At 39.2% G+C, this 23,398-nt stretch overlaps 1 protein-coding gene across 7 annotated transcripts in view; it reads right to left on the bottom strand.

Annotated features, from left to right (window-relative positions):
* lpcat2.S (lysophosphatidylcholine acyltransferase 2 S homeolog) overlaps nt 1–23,398 on the bottom strand; it is a 154,180-nt gene that overhangs the window by 118,169 nt on the left and 12,613 nt on the right. For 6 of the 7 annotated variants that reach the window (XM_018260416.2, XM_041561090.1, XM_041561091.1 and 3 more), the window contains exons 2-3: nt 14,726–14,845; nt 4,864–5,003 (exon numbers count right to left, since the gene is read on the bottom strand). In XM_018260416.2, coding sequence (XP_018115905.1) covers nt 4,864–5,003; nt 14,726–14,845 — 260 coding nt within the window. The remainder of the gene's footprint in view (nt 1–4,863; nt 5,004–14,725; nt 14,846–23,398) is intronic. The other variant, XM_018260419.2, reaches the window with a different exon arrangement.

Here is a 23,398-nt window from a genome sequence, read left to right as displayed (position 1 = left end):
CATATTCCTAGGTGTTTTTGGAGTTGAACTGGTGCTCATTTCTTCATCATCATCATCATGAACCTTTTGGTCTGTTCCACCAGTGTGGCCTTGAAGTTTCTTGAAGTGGGATATATTTCTAGTTACTTGTTGTCCATTACGACAAGCAGTAACCATGGTACCCTTGACTTTAGTAACCTGATAGGGTTCAGGATGATATGGTGAGGATAACTTGCTGCCAGGTCTTATTCTAGAACCTAGTCACCAACCTCCATTGTTATTATTTTTCTGTGACGGCCACCCTGATCAGCATATCTTTTCATCCTTTGCAGCAACATCATTATGTGTAATGGGTGTACTGGCTGACGTTAGAGGGAGGGAGATTTGGCAGTTTGATATGCAAAGGTCTATTAAGAGTGCCGTTGCTGGTGGTGTGCCAGTGGAAGAGTGAGGTGTTGCTCTGTACTGTCTGAAGAATTTGCATAAAATCCTTATGTTCTATGGTAGCAATTCTGAGAGTTTTGTTGATGGATTGCATGAACCGTTCAACCTCACCATTGGCCTGAGGCCAGTAAGGAGTCATTTTCCTGTGGATAAAGCCTAGGTAGGTGGCAAAAGACTGAAAGTCGGTACTACTGAAAGGAGGGCCATTGTCAGTCTTTAGAGTTTCTGGTATACCATATTCAGAAAAGATCTTGTCTAATTTATGCTTGACAGCTCTGGCTGAGGTTGCCAAGACAGTTTCAACTACAGGAAATCTGGAAAAATCATCCATGATGACTAGAAGGTAGGTAGGAATGGTCAGGCAGGGAGCAGAAGTCAACACTAACTGCAGTCCAAGGACTATCAGGTAGGGGTGTCATTTGCAAGGGTGCACACGTGTAGTTAGGTGTTGTTGCCTGTCAAGGTTTGGATATGTGCCTCCACTTTTGCATCAATTCCTGGAAGCCTCTCGTAGGAGCTGTTTAGTTTTCACCATGCCTTGATGAGCCTCATGAGCAAGATCAACTACTGTGTCCTGCAACTTTACAGGGATGACAAGGCAATTGTCATGCAAGAGTAGATTGGAGTCAGACGTGGAGTGTCAGAAGTGAGTTTCTGACATTGAAGAAAGCTTGTAGGTATGCAGTTTGTTGTAGCCATTGGAGACGAGCCTTATCATTGAAAGAACTCCAGTTTCTGGACACAATGGTTTCCATGACTAACTGGAGGTGAGGATCAGCATCTACTGCTTGCTGTCATTGCTTTGGGCACAGCATGTGCCACTTCAAAATTCACATGTTCCTCTGCTAGGATGGTTGCTGGAGTGTTGTCCCTTGCAGACTGTAGAGGTGGATGCCTGGATTGCCACTTCCTGCTTCATAACGCAAATGAAAATGGTAGTTTTGTAGTCCAAGTAGCCAGCGTTCTATTCGCGTGGGAGGGTTTGGATGAATGTTTGTTGAAGATTTGGAATCCGTGGCTTGTAGTCACTTACCACAGTTAATCTGCAACCAAAAAGGTAAAGGTGAAAATGCAGACACCCCCCAAACAACTGCCAGAGCCTTTCTGTCTTTGAATAGCGTCTCTCTGTCTCTGTTAGTGCCTTGCTTGCATAAGAGATTGTGTACACCTGACCCATTTTAGAGATTCAAAGAAATGCACCCAGGCCTACTAGACTGAATCTACTACAAGCTCTATAGATTTCAGTGGATCAAAATGAGACATTAAAGTGTCACTATTTAGGAATTTTGATGCTCAGTGGTCCATGACCATGGAACATCTTTTTTGGTAAGCTGTCATAAAGGTTCTGACACAGTAGCAAGATCAGCTATGAAACAGACATGTTACAAGGCCAAGAAAACTACGGACCTCAGTAATATTCTGGGGCTGACTGGCTGATTTTATGGTATCTACTTTCTGAGGGTCTGCTGATATTCCATTTTCAGAAAAAATGTAGCCAAAGAAAGTCAGAGATTTCTGATTATACCGACATTTTGAAGCACTTAATGCCAGGTTGTAGTTTTGTCATCTTTGAAATACTTGTTCCAGTTGCCTATCATGTTCTTGTTGGGAGGTGTCATATACAAGGATGTCATCACTTACATTGAGGACACGCGTTATCCCAGAGAGTGTTTCCCTAATAATATTTTGAAACATTTCTGCAGCTGATGATATGCCAAAATTTTGTCTCTTAAATCTCCAAAGACCCACATGTGTGCTAAAAGTTGATGATATCCTGAATTAAGGTCAAGCTTTGAAAATATTTTGGCTTCATTTAGATCGGTGATGATGTCATCAATAGTAGGTGTGTCTTTCTCTTTGAATAGCCCTGTTTGCATGTTGCATATCTATACATAACCTGATTTTACCAGGCTGCTTTGGTTTAGGTGCAACAACAATTGGAGAGACCCAGGGAGTTGGGTCTTCCACTTTCAATAATGTCAAATGTTTGCAGTTGCTGTAACTCTTTAGATATAGTCATGTAACCTTTTCCAGCTTTATGGGCATCAACAACTCTTTTTCTGAGGTCCTCACAGCCATGATACACATCCACAAATGTGCTTTATGTATGATCAGGCTATGCTGAATCCCGTTCTTTAAATAAAATAGGGTCTCTCGCTCTCACTCCCGCATTTAAACATATACATAGGTTAACAGTATAATCAATTAAAAACACTGGAAACTTGAGCACAATATAAATCAAAGATAACATAATATTGCAAATGGCATATGGGATGCATTGCAAAAGCTGCATGAAAGGAAAAATTCCTGCCTGCAGTCTGGACTTGTTACCCATTGAAAACATTTGGTGCATTATGAAAAACTATGACAAAGGAGACCAACCCCAAATTGTTGAGCAGCAATGATGAGCGAATCTGACCTGTTTCACGCCACAAAAATTATGGGTGTCGTTTTCTTTTTTTATTCAGTCCCTATCCTTTTCATATTTCATTCTCCCATGGAAATTCTAAATTCTAATACTGAACAAAAAGCTAAATAAATGAAAAACAGATAAATAAAAACCTATTGCAAATTGTCTCAAAATATCAATGTACAGTATATATTATACTAGAAGCTAATTTAAAGGTGAACTACTCCTTTAATATTTTAAGTTCCATGTGGGTCATATATAAAAACATTATGAAGAAAATGATTAAAAGGGAACTATTGTGAAAAAGAAATGTAATATAAATGTAATAAATGTAATGTAATAAAGAGAACATTCTGAACCATTTTTGACACAATGAATTTACTTCCTCTAACCTCCCTATCAGCAATCTGTCTGTCTTCATTCTCTCTACATGAGGTGGTGTCAGAGTCAGAATTTACAGTTCAAATACATCACTGGTGTTTGATTCTTTTTCCCAGACAATGTTTTAGGGCACACTATCTTTCAATTAGTTGTCAAAGTTGTCAAAGTCTTAACTTTAATTACAGCTCAAAGGAGTGGACCTGTCACCCAGACATATAAAAGTGTATAATAAAAGTCCTTTTCAAATTAAAAATGAAATCCAAATTTTATTTTTTATTAAAGGATTCATATCTGTCAATCAAATATTGCCTGCCCCTCCTCTATGCCTTGGGCATAGAGGCGGGGCAGGCAGTTACTTTGACTTTCTAGATGTCACTGCTCTCCCCACATTCCCCCAGTTCTCTCAACCATTTAATTGTGTAGCCAGTGCATGGGGATGGACATCAGGTCCCCTATTCTGGTGCACAAACAAGATTCTGAGATTATGTAAGGCTTGCCTTAATAACAGTGTCCACAAAATGGCTCCTGACTACTTGCTATAATTAGGACATCCCAGACTGAAGGGAACAAAAGTCAAATAATTTATTCAGTGTAATTAAAGTTCATGTTGCTTGACTAACGTGATAAAATAGGATTTGGATTATTTTTTTGGGGTGACGGGTCCCCTTTAAAAAAAAATGAAAAGACTGATTATATTTAGAGCATTCTTTATTTCCTTAAGATAAAGCTCATGTTAATGTTTAAATGTCAAAACATTAAAGTGAATTGTTTCTTGCTAAACTAGTCGGTTACTTATGTAGAGCCAAATTTAAAGTGGCAGTGTAAGCATATATACACCTTTGCTCAAGAGGAGCACAATAAATAAATGTGTTCTGACTATGTTTCATTTTTTTGTCTATTATAGTTTTTCTTAATATACCATCCGTATATACAGGGTAATTAGTTAAAAATATAAAGTGAGCTCTTTATAAACAAACCCCATTCTTTCCTAAACTGTAGTCTAGTGCCACACATAACTTTTCTCTAGAGGCAGACAATTGCTACTACAGCTACAATGTGCCTTGTCCTGATCTGATCTGTTAAGTATCTCCTTCTTTCAGTCAATTCCTTCAGTATCTGTTTGTTTTCCAAAGAGATCATATTTTTTTGGAGAAACCTTTTGTTTTGGAGAAACTTCTGTTTACCCTTAACCTCTCTGTTCTTGTTCTAACCAATTTCTGTACACCAAAATACTAATGCATCTTATTTAGGGTCAGCTTGTTTATCATGGATCCTTTAACTCCTTTTTGAATATGGCTTCTGGCCAAAAACTTTTCTCCAAAGGTATGAAACTGTAGCTGTAGATGTGAGATGTAAGATTTTCTGCTTAAAAATGGTCACCAGTGAATTTTGGGGCACTAATTACTAGTAAAATCAACTGTGGAAGGCTTTAGGTCATGTGCAGCATTAGCCTTAGGCTTTGATATAGCCCATTTTAATGGGCTTTCTACTTTGATACTAATCCTGAATATTTACAATGATTATGTTGTGATCTTTTGTTCTTGTAATGAATGTAATACCTTGGACTGAATAGTTTACTTTTAGAATAATTTACTTTTAAGCAGATTCAAAGAAAGCCCACAGCAAAGGACAATGCAAACTGATATTACCTTCTCCATCCATTAAATGGTTTTTCATTTCTTTCAGGACAACAGCAGGTAGCAATGGCCGCAACCAACCATGACACAAGTAAAACAATCATAAAGAGAATGATTCGGAGTGGAAGAATAAACAAACCACATAACAGCATCTGTAGGAAATAGATTAAGATATATTAGAGAAGATTATACTCAAATTACTACAATGGTGCCTAAAAAGATAATTTTCAATAGTTAAGTTCATTTTCAAGTTTTTTTTTGTTTAAAAATATACCACACTGTAATACAAGACATTTATAAGGTGAGATGCAGGAATGAAAACACTGGGAGTAATTTGCAGAGATCCCAGAAAGCAACTTGACAAAATATTGCTTACAGTATATTAAATTACTTAAAACATCTGCAACTGCACATATGTAGGGTCCAAACCAGTGTATAGTTTGGTAGTAGTTGGTAGACATTGGCAACTGAACTGGTTGTGCTTTAAATCCCAGTAAGTCAATTTGGCCCTATATGGTATTCCATTAACATGAACATTTTACGAGTGATACAGGGTTTTGTCTTAAATCCAAATATGTATTAAAAATGCATTCATTTAATCTAGAACCCTAAAGTTCTACTGGTACTCGTTTCTCATAGTTGATCTGTCCTCTAAAAATTGTAAGGTTTTCTTTATAACATTAGTATTCATGTCTAATACTAATTCATATTTATTTTTTTTCAGTAGATGATGTATTTATTATACCCTGTCAGTGCCAGTCGAATTTTGCATTTATTTTGCACCCATTTTAATTCCATTTTTGAAAAGTCTGTGCTGTCTCTCTGGATGCTTTTAGTCAAAATATACATTGATATATCAACTTACTAACAGGTTGGTGACAATTAAATCAAATAAAAAAAAAAAGAATATTTTACAAATTGTTCTGAAAGTAATAGGTTTAACTGTTATGGTTTAATTTTGTTCAACATTTAAGGTGTTAAATAACAATGTTTGGTAGGCTATAAGTCTTACAGCACATTTGCCAGATGATGCATTACTTTGCAGTTAGATTTCCCCCAGTTTGAGGTGGGTGAGATTTGATTTGTTGAACCTGAACAGACTGTATAAATAGAAAACCTGGAACTTCAGTGATTGACAATCTTGAGATGAATCTCTTGCTTACTAAGCAGGACCTAGAATGGTCAGATATTTTGGGGCTAGAGAACAGCAGCAGGATGATAAGGCAGTGTCATGTCCGGCACCCTAAATCCAGAACCAGTGTTAGGCTCCCTGGTCTCGGCACTTGCTTCTGTCTTTAACAGCCGCCTTTCACCTCGGGAGGAGCCCTCAGCTAATTGGATGTCGCCAGATCTTACTAAGAGAGGAGCAAAGCTACAGGTTCTGGACGAGCAAAGGGGCACGATCGTCTCACAAGTAGGGATGTAGCGAACTGTTCGCCTGCGAACTAGTTCGCGCGAACTTCGACCGTTCGCGTCCGCCGAATGTTCGCGAACGTTTGGGAACGTTCGCATTTTGAGTTCGCGTTCGATCGTTCGACCATTCGACTTCCTTCGAAAAAAATAGAACGATTTCCATTCGTTCAAACGATTGTAAGCATTCGATCGAATGAAAAGCATTCGATCGAATGGCTTCGATCGTTCGATTCGAATGAAAATCCTTCGATCGAACGATTAAAATCCTTCGATCGTTCAAATCGAACGATTTTAGCGGGTGTTCGAAGTTCGCAAACTGTTCGCGAACGTTCGCATTTTTTGCCGGTGTTCGAACACCAAATCGGCAGTTCGCTACATCCCTACTCACAAGGATACTGGATGGAAGAACACAACTTGGAAGCCAGGCCAGACTACACAGCGTGGAACAGGCAGGCCGGGCCAGCACAAGCAGAGTTAGAATAGTCAGATAGGCTATCAGGATTGGAGAGCGTAGAATAAACAGGCAGGCAATGGTCAGCTTGGAGAGGTCAGAATAAACAGCCAGGCTAAGGTCAGGATACAGAGTTCAGAATAGTCAGGCAAGGCAAGGGTCAATGACCAGAAGATCAACAGGATTCATGTAGAAATAGCACCAGGAAAAAACTAAATTGAACCTAACAACGGGCAATGTTTCAATACGGAGATCCCTTTAAATAGTGTTTGAATTTCTCGCTAAGTACGATGACGTCATCACACCAGCATGTAAAATCAGGGAAGTGCGTGCCATAGGGAAGCCGGCACAGGAGGAGAGAGGCAGCATGTGGCTGGCGTCCCCGCTGGAGATGCGGTGGGCAACCCCACCTCCCACTAGACCACCATGGTAACGTTTCGTTACAGGCAGTCAGCTGGGTAACAGTTACAACATCTAGAGCAGTGATCCCCAACCAGTAGCTCGTGAGCAACATGTTGCTCTCCAACCCCTTGGATGTTGCTCCCAGTGGCCTCAAAGCAGGTGCTTATTTTTGAATTCCAGGCTTGGAGGCAAGTTTTGGTTGTATAAAAACCAGGAGTACTGTCAAACAGAACCTTAATGTAGGTTGACAATACACATAGGGGCTACCAAATGGCCAATCACAGCACTTATTTGGAACCCCAAGAACATTTTTAATGCTTGTGTTGCTCCCCAACTCCTTTTACTTCTGAATGTTGCTCACGGGTTCAAAAGGCTGGGGATCCCTGATCTAGAGGATGTGTCTGGGGAATAGAAAGAGGGAAGCTCCTCTGAGGGTTTGTCAGATTGTGTGAATAAGATATAAATGTGAACCCCATGACTGGCAGTCCTAGAAAGGGCTGATCTCTCTAACATCCAGCAGAAAAGTTTCTCTAGTAATGGTGGGTGGGAGAACAGAGCTAGACCTAAACAGATTGTAGTTATAGGGGATTAAACTATTGGTGAGTGCTGAGTTCAGGGATCTAGGAGTCTTCCAGTGTAATTTTTCTGAAAGTATAGTATATCAGTATATCACCCTTGTAAGCAAGAAAAACATTGCAAAGCCTTTAAGGTTTGATAAAGTATTGATATTGAGGTTGATATAAAAATATGCGCTTTTGAGGTGCTTTTGAGAAGTTAGCTGGGTGTCATGCACAGTCTCCCAAAACTCAGAACAAGGACCTCAAACCTGTGCCTAAAACGGTTGCCTTTTGTTGTGGGAGGAGCCTTCTGCTCTCTGTCAAATACAGGCAACAGGGTCAGAACAGGCAGCAAACATCAAAGTCAGGATCAGGCACAGGTACACCCAGGAGCTATTAGCAAACAGAACCTATGTTGGGCAATGCCCCCTAGTTTGTGGCCCCCTTTAAATATTATGCATTTCACTTTGTGCCGCCCTTGCGGCATTGTGATGTTATTGCACACACCACAAAATTCACATGTTTAAAGGGGCCAAGAACAACAAAACAAAAACCCGAAAGTGACGGACAATCACACCCAGATCCTGCATGCACCACTAGACCCCTAGATACCATTACATTAAACCCCCACCCTCTAGAGGTGGCTACTGGATCCCTAGGCTTATCAGGAAACTTAACATGAATCTGTTCAGGATGGATATCAGAGGCAGATACCCAAGATCTCTTCTCAAGACCACAACATTTCCAGTGTACCAGATACTGTATTTTACTTCTGGAAAGACTAAAATTAACGAAGGAACTTTCAAAGGAATATGTTTTTAGAAGACAACTCTATCACCAACCTGATACTCAGGTGACTCTCTTTCTCACCAGTGTCTTTTGGCAGCCCTTTTCTGGGGAAGCACAGCATAAGATGCTCAACCAAGGAAAAATGCTCAACTAAGCAATTAGCAGCAGGAACCTCCGAACATTAAACAGAGAAAGAAAACACCCTCAGGTGCAAACCATAGACTGAAAAGAAAGAGGACTCCCCAGTAGAAGCATGAGTAGCATTATTATACGCAAACTCAGCCCATGTCTGCCCATAAGAACTAATTACAGGAAATGTAACACCTAAGGTACTGTTCTAATGACTGATTTGTCCTGTCTGGCCATTAATTTGTAAATGGTAAGCAGTAGAAAAAGACAAGTCAGTTCCCACAAGAGACCAAACAGCCTGCCAAAATCTAGAAACAAATTGAACCCGTATCAGAAACAGCATTCAATGGGGACCAATGAAATTTGAATATATTAAAGAAATGTTTAGTGAGAGACTTAGCAGAGGAATGGGAAGGAAGGGAAATAAAGGCACACATTTTACTAACCGATGTACTACAACCCAGATATCTACTAACCATATTCCCATTTGAGGAAGGTAAATCTGCAAAGAAATCTATGAGTATATGAGTCCATGGCCTTTCAGGAACAGGAAGTGATTGCAGCAAACCCTGAGGTAAGGACCTAGATGGCCAAGACTGTTGACATACAACACAATTTAATTATTAACATCATACCCCAAAGATGGCCACCACAGAGTTTGAGATGCAATATTAAGGGAATATGCTTTGCTTTGGCCAGGGTGCCCAGCTAGTTTGAAATTGTGAGTCTCAGACAAGACAGCTTTATGTAAATTCTCTGGGACAAGATCTGCCACAATCACTTCCCTAGCAACAATGGTTCAGGCTCAAGAACCTCTTGTGGATTGGAGACAAAACTTCTAGATAAGAAATCTACCTTCATGTTTTTAGAGCCTGCCATGTTATAATAAAGTTTAGACAAGTGAAAAATAGCACCCACCTATCTTGTCTAGGATATAAACATTTAGCAGATTTAATATTTAATTTTTTTTTAATTCAGGTGCTGATTCAATATTTATCAGGTTCTTATGATAAGTAAAAACTGTACCCATATGCTTAGCCCCTTCCAGAAGGTGTCTCCAAACTTAATGGCCAATCATTCCCTGTAATTAGCTTCCGTAGGCGAAAATTTCTTAGAGAAGAAGACACACGGATGTATCTTATTGGTAACAGGGTGTTGCTGAGAGAGTACTGCCCCAGCCCCTATCTCAGAAGCATCTACCTCAACCAGAAAAGGGAGAGCAGAATCTGCATGGCAGGGAACAGAAGCAGAGGTTAATGCCTCTTTTAGAAGTTTAAAAACCTTTACAGCTTCATCAGGCCTATGCTTGGATCTGCTCCCTTCCTTGTAAGAGAATTAATTGGAGCCACCATTGCAGGGAAATCTTTGATAAACTGTCTATATGAAACTGGCAAAACCTAGAAATCTCTGGATAGAACGTAAAGAAAGGGGTTGTGTCTAGTCTAGAATTGCTTTAACCTTGACTGGATCCATCTCCAAGCCCCTTTAAGATGTAAGGTACCACAAAAAATTAACAGAAGGCACATCGAAAATACATTTTTCTAGTTTAGCTTATAATTATATCCCAGTCTATGTAGTACTTCTTGCACATGACAGCAATGTTCTGCTACATTAGAAGAAAATATAAAAATATATCATCTAAATAAACTATGTAGCATCTCAGTAGATCACAAAAAATATTAAATTCTTGGAAGAAGGCTGGTACATAGCCCAAATGGCTTTCCTAGGTACTCATCGTACCCATCATGAGTATTAAATGCAGTCTTCCATTCACCCCCTTTTAAGAGTTCGGAGAACAGTGGAAGGGGGTTATTGATATTTTATGGTGATCATATTTAAATCTCTATAAACAATTCAAGGTTGTAAACCACCATCCTTCATATTTACAAAAAAATAAACGTGGGATAAATAGATGGCCTTATGAAGACTCTTTGGAGATTTTCTTTAATGTATTCCTCCATGGCTTGTATTTAGGGAGAGAGAGTGTGCAAGTCCTAACCCTAGAAGGATAAGACCCAGGAACCAGATCAATAGCACAATCGTAGTGCCTAGATGGAGAAAGTGAAAAACAGTAAGAGCAAAGTAAAACTTCAAGGGAAGTAGTGGCTAAAGTATGGGAAAATGTCATTTTGGAGTCAGGAAGGATTTTCCTTCCCCCTCTGAGGAAAATTGGAGAAGCTTCAAATGGGTTTTTATTTGCCTTCCTCTGGATCAACTAGCAGTTAGGCAGGTTAAAAGGCTGAACTTGATGGACGTGTGTCTTTTTTCAACCTAACTTACTATGTTACTATGTATCCCATAGGAGAGTCTACAAGCTTTCTCCTTGGGGAAAATGGGTAGAGTCCTTAGTTGGACTAGGAACCATTGCTTCAGACATAGGGGTATATTTATCAAAAAGTGACGTTTGAGATTGCCACAGTCCTCTAGAGTTAATTTCTATGGGATTTTGAAAGGCCTATTTGGCAGAGGATGAACTTTCACTCAATGATAAATACTCTTTTAGAAGTCTCATAGAAATGAAAGTGGTGGAATTTCACGCTAGAGGACTGTGGTGATCTCTAACTTCACTCTTTGATAAATATACCCCATAGAGGGAGTGACTCACCTGACGCTTCTCTCTGTGCCTTCAATTGATTTGAACAGAGAAATGCATTAAGGCAACAAGAGAGGTCAGAGAATGCTAATTCATTAAGCTGTCTTTAACAGTGTCAGAGAGCCCCACTCTAATTGACCACGAAGAGCTTTATTTTTATCATTCCAGCCTGTTTTTACTGCAGTACACTTCGACTTTCCTCCTACCCTGCTTAAGGTTATGGATAGCAGATTCAGGAGAGGTAGTATGGTCAGGGTCATCGTAAATATTTGCCATCACCCTAAAAAAGGCTTCCAAAGAGTAGCGAACTGGGTCAGAAGAGGGCAGGCTATAGGCCCAAATCTGTGGATTACCCTGTAGTGGGGTCATAACAAATCTTTCCCTTTCCTGCTCTGTAAGGAAAGAACAGGGCAAAAAAGTGAGGTAAGATTTACATGCCTCTCAAAAAAACAAAAAATTTACCCTGGTCACCAATGAACTTATGAGGCAAACAGATCTTAAGTTCCACCGGGGAAGAACTCACAGGTACGGAAAGTGGATTACCCAGTGGCACCTGAGCAGGTGTAGGATCAGCTGATCCTGCATCTGTTAGTACTGATATAATAGTTACAAACATCCCACAGATGAGGCTCAGTAATTGGTTGCTGAGACGCTAAACTGAAACACTAGAGAGAGAGGAACATTAAAGTTTAAACTTCAATTTTAGAAAAACAGTCAAAAATGAAAAAATAGAAAGCAATTTTTAAAAGTCTTTATTTCAGGTGAACAATCTGAAACCAATGGAACTTTAAAAAGGTTTTAGAAAGATGAACAACCCCTTTAAGGAATATTGGCCTGGAACATAATGGGGCCGATTCACTAAAGGTCGAAAAAGTGAATGTTATTTATAGCATGCCTTAAACATTTTATCACATCTTATATTTTTAGAATTAACGATCGATTCAATAAAAGTTCACTTGTCTAACTTAAGAAATTATATTTTTACATTCATTTTAGCTGAATTGTGTGCGGTATTTTATAGCATGCGTTATTTTGTGCGTTATTTTGTGTGGTGTTTTAAGGCATTTGATATTGTCACACGTTATTAGTGCATTCTATAGCATTTAAGACATTCGGGATGCCACTTGCAGAGTAGAAGTCTGTTTTTTGCAGTATGCTAGTCATTCCTTTCCCTGACAAACTTAATATAATTCCATTACACATAATGTAGTGCATTCTGGATCTGCCCAAGGTATCATGAACATGTGTTAGTGGCTGTAGGTAAGTCTCCAGTTCCTCATAAAGGTTTTTAATTGCTGTCCTACAGCACCTCCCTACATCTTCCTCTATTAATTCATCTGATGTTGTTTAGTAACACCTACTCTTGGGAGGTGTTAAATTTCACAGTAATTATCACACTATTTTATGCTTTTATCGATTAAAAGATGTTAGTGAATAATGCGTTAGGATTAATTCTATTTTATAAATATCACAATGCAATTAGAATACTGCTGTGCAGAAATATAGAATTAAAGCTTGCAATATGTCTATTAACGCATGTGAAAATACTTTGATGAATCGTTCCTTAAATAACGAGTCTTAAATAACGCACAAAACTGTGCGTTAAGGAATATTGACCTTTTGTGAATCAGCCCCAAAATGTGCACGTGGATAAAGAACTGGCTTATGGCTAGATTGTAGGGATGCACCGAATCCACTTTTTTGGATTCTGCCGAACCTCCGAATCCTTGGCAAAAGATTCGGCCAAATACCGAACCAAATCCGAAATTAGGGGTGGGGTGGGAAAACATTTTTTACTTCCTTGTTTTGTGTCAAAAAGTCACGCGATTTACCTCCCCGCCCTTAATTTGCATATGCAAATTAGGATTCAGTTCGGCCTGGCAGAAGGATTCGGCTGAATCCGAATCCTGCTGAAAAAGGCAGAATCCTGAACCGAATCCTGGATTCGGTGCATCCCTACTAGATTGCAAAGAGGTGGTAAATAGAACTTTTTCTAATTGCACCTGTGCTGTTAGAGTACCTGTGCTTTTTAACTAGTTCATTACAGTCACCAAAAAAAGTGTTTAAAGTTTAAAATAATTCAAATATAATGAACTGTTTCCCTGCACTGATAAAACTGGTGTTCTTGCTTTAGAAAGACTACTGTTGTTTATATAAACAAGCAGCTGTGAAGCCATGGGGACATTTATTTATTCAGAGAAAGGGGGAATATGCACAGGTTATTGTCTGACAGATTAGCTCTGTAATGGAATACAATGGTATTCTGCAGAGGGCATCTGTTAGCTGCTATGTAACCTGTGCCTTGAATGGCTGACCCCATGGCTGACCGCATGGCTACACAGTAGCATGTTTATATAAACTACAGTAAAGCAAAAACCTTAAAGGAGAACTAAAGCTTAACTATAAATGCAGGCTAGAAATGTTATCCATTATGTTTCGGGATTCTGTACTAGCCCAAGGCAACCACAGTAAAGATCTGAGTCTCAAAAGATGCCCCAGTAGCTCCCCGTCTTCTTTTCTGCTAATTCACTGCACATGTCCTGTGCTGCTGTCACTTACTGAGCTTAGGGACCCACTCACAATATACAGAACAAATAGAATAGAAATGTCACAAAATAAAGCTGATAAGTAATTAAAATAGATAATAACTACACAACAGCACAGAAACCAGTGCAACTAGCATCAGAATTTTATCAGCCTATATCAGCTTATATTACAAGCCAACCTCATTTTCTTCTTGATAATTTGCGACGACCTCTAAGCTTAGTTTCTCAACAGCTGCTCAGAACCCACTGAGCATATCAGTGTCATAGACACTTTCCAAGATGGTTACCCCTATGGCAAGTTTGAAGTCCTGGATCATTGCTGCTATTGAGAAGCTGAAACTTTAGGCTGGTGCAATAAGTTCAGTATATTCAATATGGCAATTTTAGCCATATTAATTTTTAGGGTTTAGTTTTCCTTTAAAACACTTTCAATTGTTAGTGTTACTGTTCTTTTAATGGAGGTGGACATTGAAAGTACTGTTTCTATTTTTGCAAATTATGCTAAATTGTGCAAAACTATTAGGAGGCATGATTGCAGAGCAATTTGACAAAATTTGAACAGCAAATTGGCCAACAGGGTTCAATGTCAATAAGTGCTAAGTAATATCCATATCCATAAAGAGATCTCTACTCATTACACACCCTCCCCAGTGCTATGATTGCTTATTTCTTTAAAGCATGAATTTAATTCAGGCTGTACATAAAGACAGTCTCCTATACCCTTTTTAATCCCTCTATCCCTTCTAAAAAAGTTATAGCTATACAAATTCACAGCACAGTCACATGTTTCCTCTCGCTCTCACATGTTTCAATGATACCAATCATATCATAATTTTCAGCACATACAATTAACTTCTGCTCTCCAATTTTACCTGATAAACTCTATGCATTTGCAAGCATACAGCAGAGGTTACTATTCTAACATTTACATTACGTAACAGAGATTTACTGTAGATATAAAGTTACTATTAAGCAATACACAGCACTCACTCACCTTTAACTTGGTAAGTGGGGACAGGTTGATTTCATGCACAAAGGGGTTTGGGATTTGCGGGGGAATAAAAGATTTTTGTCGTGGTAGAGGTGGTACCCGCTGTTGTTGTACCTTATTAGCCTGTGGGGAAATTACATAATCGTTAATAAACAATCAGTTTAAGCAGTTTAACAGATGGAGATTAGGGATGTAGCGAACGTCGGAAAAAAAGTTCGCGAACATATTCGCGAACTTGCGCAAAAATGCGAGCGGTTCGCGAACGGTTCGCGAACCCCATAGACTTCAATGGGAAGGCGAACTTTAACATCTAGAAAAGACATTTCTGGCCAGAAAAATGATTTTAAAGTTGTTTAAAGGGTGCAACGACCTGGACAGTGGCATGCCAGAGGGGGATCAAGGGCAAAAATGTATCTGAAAAATCTGCCTGTGTGTGCTTGGAAGAGATAGTGTAGGGGGAGAGCTGTTAGTGATTTCAGGGACAGATGATAGTAAGTTTGCTGGCTAGTAATCTGCTTGATACTGCTCTGTATTGGAGGGACAGAAGTCTGCAGGGATTTGAGGGACATTTTAGCTTAGGTAGCTTTGCTGGCTAGTAATCTACTGTTCTCTTTAAACAACTGCCATACGTTGACCTTGTAGGCATTGTTTGCCCAGTTTTTTTGGACGCAGCCACTGAAGCACAGTTGCCAGAAAAAATATGCCATATAAATGCTGAAAATAGTCATTTTTCGCCATACGTTGACCTTGTAGACATTGTTTGCCCAGTTTTTTTGGACGCAGCCACTGAAGCACAGTTGCCAGAAAAAATATGCCATATAAATGCTGAAAATAGTAATTTTTCGCCATACGTTGACCTTGTAGACATTGTTTGCCCAGTTTTTTTGGTTGCAGCCACTGAAGCACAGTTGCCAGAAAAAATATGCCACATAAATGCTGAAAATAGTCATTTTTTGCCATATACGTTGAGTCAACGTATGGCAAAAAATGACTATTTTCAGCATTTATATGGCATATTTTTTCTGGCCTCTGTGCTTCAGTGGCTGTGGCCAAAAAAACTGGGCAAACAATGCCTACAAGGTCAACGTATACACTACTACAGCGGTGGATACGGATTACGTAAAATATATGAATGCTGCTTGAAAAAAGTGACTCCGGTGTTTTTTCTGGAGACGGTAATATTATGGATATTTAGACAGAATGTGAACAAGGTCACACAGCTCGATGGCGGGTTGAAGAAAACAGTGTGCAAATAATGCCTACAAGGCCAACGTATACACTACTACAGCGGTGGATACGGATTACGTAAAATATATGAATGCTGCTTGAAAAAAGTGACTCCGGTGTTTTTTCTGGAGACGGTAATATTATGGATATTTAGACAGAATGGGAACAAGGTCACACAGCTCGATGGCGGGTTGAAGAAAACAGTGTGCAAATAATGCCTACAAGGCCAACGTATACACTACTACAGCGGTGGATACGGATTACGTAAAATATATTATGGCTGCTTGAAAAAAGTGACTCCGGTGTTTTTTCTGGAGACGGTAATATTATGGATATTTAGACAGAATGTGAACAAGGTCACACAGCTCGATGGCGGGTTGAAGAAAACAGTGTGCAAATAATGCCTACAGGGCAAATAATGCCTAAAAGGTCAACTTATACACTACTACAGCGGTAGTAAAATAAAAAAAAGTAAAATAAAAAAAAAATGAATATTAAAAAAAAAAATTAAAGTTGGTGCTGCTGAACTACTAGGAGCAGCAGATTAGCACACCAGTCCCACTCCCCAACACTGCTAGACTAATAGCACTGGGCTCTTATAGTAGTAGTAGTAGTAGTAGTAGTAAAACAACAAAAAAATAAATAAAAGCAGTCCTTACAAGGACTACTGTTATTGCAGCAGTCAGCAGATGAGATCAGAAGCAGGACAGCTGCCCACTGCAGCTACATACAGAGCACTGCAGTAGAAGGTAGATTACTAGCCAGCAAAGCTACCTAAGCTAAAATGTCCCTCAAACCCCTGCAGACTTCTGTCCCTCCAATAACAGAGCAGTATCAAAACGATTACTAGCCAGCAAACTTTCAACTGTCCCTGAAATCACTAACAGGCAGCAGCTCTCTCCCTACACTATCTCTTCAGCACACACAGGCAGAGTGAAAAAACGCTGCAGGGCTTCGGTTTTTATAGGGAAGGGGAGTGGTCCAGGGGAGAGCTTCCTGATTGGCTGCCATGTACCTGCTGGTCTGGGGTGAGAGGGCAAAAAAAAGCGCCAACAATGGCGAACCCAAAATGGCGAACGTCGCGCGACGTTCGCGAACTTCCGGCGAGCGCGAACACCCGATGTTCGCGCGAACAAGTTCGCCGGCGAACAGTTCGCGACATCTCTAATGGAGATATGAATCTTATTTTTGCATAAATTAATTATTTACATACTATTCAATCTTATAACTAAACTTAAAGCAAATAATTACTTGCAACTACACGATGCCACCAAAAATAGTATTAAACAAATGAGTAATCAACACCATGATTTATTTATGCACAAAAAAGTTATGTATAATTTAACAATCATATACCAAGGGCATCATACTTATTTACAAGAAAGTGTTCTGCTTGTAAAAGCCAAGAAAGTAATATAGTAACATAGTAAATTACCTTTATCTCTTACTGAAACAAAATATTATTAACCACAAAAAGAGTCAAAAGATAACAAAAATAGTAATTTGCTAGCTTGCTCAGTAAACTAGCACATCTGTACACATGCCCCTTTAGACTAAGGGCACAAAGAGTGGTGGCTTTGCTGTTCTCAACCTTGGTTTTTTTTTTGTTTTTGCAGACTGAGAGAATTGGATCTGCAGCAGATGGGGGCGGAGGTTGGTGATGGTGCGAGCAGCGAGGAGTCGAGTGGTGGAAGAGTGCGCAAAGTAAAAGTGCCATTGGGGAAAGCAGGTTGGTTCAAGTGGAGGACCAGCAGGAAGTTCAAGCAGTGGGAAGGAGTTTGAGGAGGGTGCGAGTGCAGAGGGGGGTCTGCTGCAAGTGGGGAAGGGGCCTAGGGACACAGACATCTTGAAATTTGGCCCTGTGCTTGGCTGACCTTCATGAAGAAAAACCTCTATTGAAAGCACCATATTTAGAATTTTTTTTAGAAATTTCCCTGATAGAGAGCCTTTTAACAGTGTTTTATAGTCAATAGTCAGGATAAATGGACCCTCATACCAAATGGTATAGGGAACAAAATTGTCAGCACTGGAAGAAAAAGACAAAAGCCTCCATACCTGCTGGCAGCTTGATGACCACCTGCACTACTCCACTTATTTGTGTATCTGGTATACTGTATATCAGATTGGTGGCTAGTAAAAAGCATCTTGAATCAAACAAATCAGCAAAAAAAAAAAGTATTTTTGAACACACACTTCTCAGAAGTCCAGGCAGCGGTTAAAAGTTCAAACTGCTTTATTTCACAGGCTCTTATCTTATCCTAATATATTTAATGTGATCCCACACCTAGTCATAGGCATGATACCTATGTGTGGGCTCTCTATAATTGGATGATTTATTGGACAAGCATAATATTCAAAGCTTTAGTGATGCTAAAACCTACAATAAATATAGATATTGGTATATATAGTTTCAGTGGGTGTAGTGCTATGGATAAATATAATTTTCTGGAATGAAATGAATACTGTATAAGTAGACTTTAACCCATGTTAAAGCCCAAAAATTATTTCATTCAGGCAGCAGCCTACAGGCATTAATTTACAAATCAACACAGACTTGCTAGGTTTATATTTTTCTGTAAACAGTGGACACCAGCTCTTGGCTCCCTGACAATTTACAGAGCAAAAAACCTTAGCCTAGGCATCTCCACACCCAACATAGCACACCCAAACCTGTTTGGTGAAAAGTGTCTTCCACTATCTGGGTGGGGGAAATATTGGTAACATTGGGAGGGATCACCAGTTTGTTCAGGTTACCCAAGAAATGAGCTTGCACAAGACTGTGCTGCGAGAATCTCACTGAAGACTAGGAAAGTGCCCGGACAACTAATCTTGCATGGAAGGTGGCTAGAACCAGGGCCCAGAGATTTCTCTGAGCAATGTGTGCACACACAAATTTTGAGACCAGCATACACAAATTGTGGCTTTCACAAAGAATTTTACGTGAGGACATTTCATTTTTGACCTGTGCACACTGTTTTTTAAATGTGTGAACATAGGTTTAGAAAGTGCGCATACAATAATGTTTTTGCATACACAGCCAAGAAAAATTGAGGGAACATTGCTTGTGAACCCCCCTGACTGATGGTTACTAGTACTTTGACCTTGAGGCAGAACCATATTCTAGGCTGTAAGAGCAGTTCTTTGTATTTCTGTGCTGTGGAGCAATATCAATATCTATATTTTCTGCCACTGGTAACTCCCTTTCACTCCTGTACTCATACGTGTCATAAATTCTTATGTACATTATGTTGCTTAATCTGACACAAGAACTCTACATGCCAAACTGTCTGGTGCTAGTGTTCACATATGGTGAAAGAAGTGGACAGACTATTGGGAGGGGCTGTGTAAGACCAAGCAGCGGACAGTGTCTTGGTACACATAGGTACCAATGCCAAAGTAAGAGGAGGGGAGGAAGTAATCAAAAATTATTTTTTAAAAACTATGTAGCAAAAACCAATACAAGTTTTGTGCAAGTGATTGAACCCCTGGGTAATAGTGACCAAAATGTGATCTAATATAATGTTTATAAAAAATAAAAAAAAACAGAAAATAAATGTTTTCCAATTTAGACAGATCACTCTGCAAAGTGGCAGCACCCTTCATGGTAACTATAGTTCTGCACAATTTTGTATCATCAGCAAAAATAGAAAAATTACTTTCAATAATTACCTCCAGGTCATTAATAAACAAGCCAAAAAGCAAAGGACCAAGTACAGAGACATGCAGTACTCCATTAACTACACTACTACAATTAGAAAATGTTCCATTTACCACCACTTTTTGTTATCTATAGTTTAACCAGTTCTCTATATAGGTACAAATGTTATGTTCCAGGCCAACATTCCTTCATTTAACCAGTAACCTTCGGTGTGGTACTGTATTAAATGTTTTAGCAAAGTCTAAGTAGATCACATCCACTGCCATCCCAGAATCAATGTCCCTGCTCACCTTCTCATCAATATAAATTAAAATTAGTCTGGCAAGATCTATTACACATAAGCTCACTAAGTACCCTGGGATGAATACCATCTGGTCCCGGACCTTTGTTTATCTTAACATGTTCTAGTCGCTTTTGAATTTTCTCATGCATGAACCATGCATATTTAGTAGTATTACTAAAATTGGGACTATTAAAGGGGTTGTTCCTGGCCAACATTCTTTAATTTTACCAGTAACCTTCTGTGTGGTACTGTATCAAATGCTTTAGCAAAGTCTAAGTAGATCACATCCACTGCCATCCCAGAATCGAGGTCCCTGCTCACCTTCTCAGAAAAAGAAATTAAATAAGTCTGGCAAGTACCATGGGATGAATACCATCCGGTCCCGACCTTTGTTTATCTTAACATGTGAACCGTTCATCATTAATAGGGACTAACACTTTTTTCAATGCAGTCGGTTTCAGAATCCATGAGTTTCATTAAAGGCAGCTGTTACAATTGATCCAATAGTTGCTAATATTCCACAGATACTGCTGAGAAATTTATGAACTAATTGTATCAACTAAATGTAGCAAATTGTAAGAGTTCAAAATGCACCTGGATTACTGAGCTGCCAGACTGAAACATTAAAGATAGGAACATTAATTACATTTTGGGAAAACATAAAAGATGGAAAGCAATTGAAAAAAGTCTTTGTCTATGGAGAACAATCTGAAAACAACTGAACTAAGAAAAAGGTTTTTGGAAGGTTAACAACACCTTTAAGGAAACCTTCATTAACTGGTTCCTCATTGGTGTAGACAGACAAAAAATAACAGTTCAGAATCTCTGTTTTTTTCTGTTCTTATCAACCATCTGCCCCCCCCCCTGATATTAAGGGTTCCACCCCTTCCTGCTTAATTTTTGTTTACTATTTACATATTTAAAAAACAATTTTAGATGATTTTTACTGCTTGCTGCAATAACCTTTCCATATCGATTTTAGCTTTTGTGCATGATTTATTGGCCTCCTTGTACCTGATACATGTTTCAGTTGTGCTAGCTAACTTGAAAGCCTTAAAAGCACTTCTTTTCTTACCCACCTCAAAACCAACAGTGTGGCTGAGAGATTGGTGTAGTTTTGGGATTTTGGAGAACTGGGCTGATTTCTCAGTCGGCTACAGGCTCTTTGCTAGGGATGGGCTGCACATCAGTGATGATGTTGCAGCTGTTTTGGGGGAGAAAATGGCTAGACAGTTGGAGGAGATTTTAAACTAGGAGTGGGGGGGAGGGTTCAGTAAAAGATTCAGTGGAAGACAGGTTAGATTAGAGAGTGGGCAGAGGAAGGGAAAATGGGGGAGGAGATTTGGTTGGGGGTACTGTTAAGGATAGGGAGGACCACATGTCATTTGTTCAATATGGTACCAGTATTAAATGTATGTTTGCAAATGCAAGAAGTCTGACTGGTAAAATGGGAGAGCTGGAGGTGCTGGAGGGAAAATATGATGTGATTGGTGTGGCCGAAACATGGCTGAATGAGTCGCATGACTGGGCAGTTAATATCAGCGGCTATACTTTGTTTCAGAGGGACAGAAGCAATAGAAAAAGAGGAGGGGTATGTCTGTTTGTTAGGCAGGATTTAAAAGCTTATATAAATGAGGAGGTTATTTTAGGAAATTCGGGGGCAGAAGTCTTATGGGTAGAGTTCTTCACCAACTGTAAAGAGTCCATCAAATTAATTGTAGGGGCATTGATTCACGACAGGAAGCGGTCAATCTTCCACTTTATAGGGCACTGGTAAGGCCCCGACGAAACCAATATAGAGCAGGCACTCAATAAGGCAAACTTCCATCAGGCAAATGTTCAAAAGTGAGAAAAGTTTATTGTGTCCACAGCCCGAAGCGTTTCGTGTCTCAAACACTTAATCATAGGCTAAGATTTATAGGGCACTGGTAAGAGCCCATCTAGAATATGCTGTACAATTTTGGTCTCCATCTCTCAAACAGGACATTATTGTATTAGAGAAGGTCCAGAGAAGGGCAACTAAGCTGGTAAAAGGTATGGAAAATCTTAGCTATGAAGAAAGACTGGCCAAATTTGGTATGTTCACGCTGGAGAAGAGGTGTTTAAGGGGTGATATGATAACTATGTATAAAGGGATCATATTATAATCTCTCTAATGCTTTATTTACCAGTAGGTCTTTCCAGCTGACACAAGGTCACCCATTCCAATTAGAAGAAAAGAGTTTCCGCCTAAATATTCTGAAGGTGTTTTATACAGTGAGAATTCTCTCCCTGAATCAGTGTTACAGGCTGATACATAGCTTTAAGAAGGGGTTGGATGGCTTTTTAGCCATTTTGGAGTCAGGAAGGATTTTTTTTCTCCCTTTGAGGCAAATTGGAGAGGCTTCAGATGGGGTTTTTTGCCTTCCTCTGGCAGTTAGGCAGATTAAAAAAAAAGTTAGAAAGTTACTATGCTACTATGTTACACTCCTATTGAACCACAAAGGTTTTGTTGTGCAATGACATTCCTTGCTTATAAGGGGAATATACTGAAGTGTATTTATTAAGCAGCATTTTAAAGACATCATTTTTGTTCTGTGTTTAACCCTGTGAATAGCATTTCCCACTTAATATGTCGCAGAGATGCCCTTATCCTGTCAAGGTTTATTAATAGTGAAAAGATGGTAGTTGCGAGTGTAGTGTCTTTAAATAATGGTATGGTTGTAACAGATAAAGGCAAATGTGCTAAATCAGTTCTTGTTCAGTGTATACAATAGAGGAGTCAGAGTTCCAAGACCCACTAGAATAGCTGCACTGGTGGCTATGTACCACAGGATATGGTACATAAAAGTTTACTCAAAATGAATGTGAACAAGGTGCCACAACTAGATGTAATACACCCTTGGGTACCTAGAGAGCATAATTCAATTTAAGACCAGCCTCTATTTATGATTTTCTCAGACTCCTTTTATCTGGGATGGTTCCTATGGATTGGAGGAAAGATAATGTAATTCCAATACTTAAAAAGGGATGATAATATAAGATCGGCAATTATGGTCCAGTAAATTTGACATCCATGGTGGGAAAGTTATTTGAAGACCATACCCACATTATTGAGATATATAAGAGATTATGCCTCCCAAAAGTCGCTTGTGTCAAAATCGACACATGTCAACACTACTCGGATGCCCATTGACTTTAACGCCGGCGTCAAAATTGACATGGGCGTCAACTTCGAGTTTCACTATTTTTCTGCAACTTTTTCGCTGTATCGTGAATTTCGCAGAAAATCCACGAATTTCACCCGTCACTAAATATTATATTTCAGAGCAAAACTTGATATTAACAGCAACCATTAATGTGCATATATATATATATATATATATATATATATATATATATATATATATATATATACATATAAATATATATATAGACAAAGTGCTAAAGTTTCTGATTTGTTCAATGCACAGCACTCTGTATGTAAAGAAAGTTGCAAATTTAGATCAAAAGTCAAGTGCCACAAAAC

The sequence above is a fragment of the Xenopus laevis genome, chromosome 4S, assembly GCF_017654675.1.
Source record: "Xenopus laevis strain J_2021 chromosome 4S, Xenopus_laevis_v10.1, whole genome shotgun sequence".
Taxonomy (NCBI): Eukaryota; Metazoa; Chordata; class Amphibia; order Anura; family Pipidae; genus Xenopus; species Xenopus laevis.
Note: the sequence above shows the minus strand (reverse complement) of the source record. Positions and strands in the feature narration are given on the sequence as shown.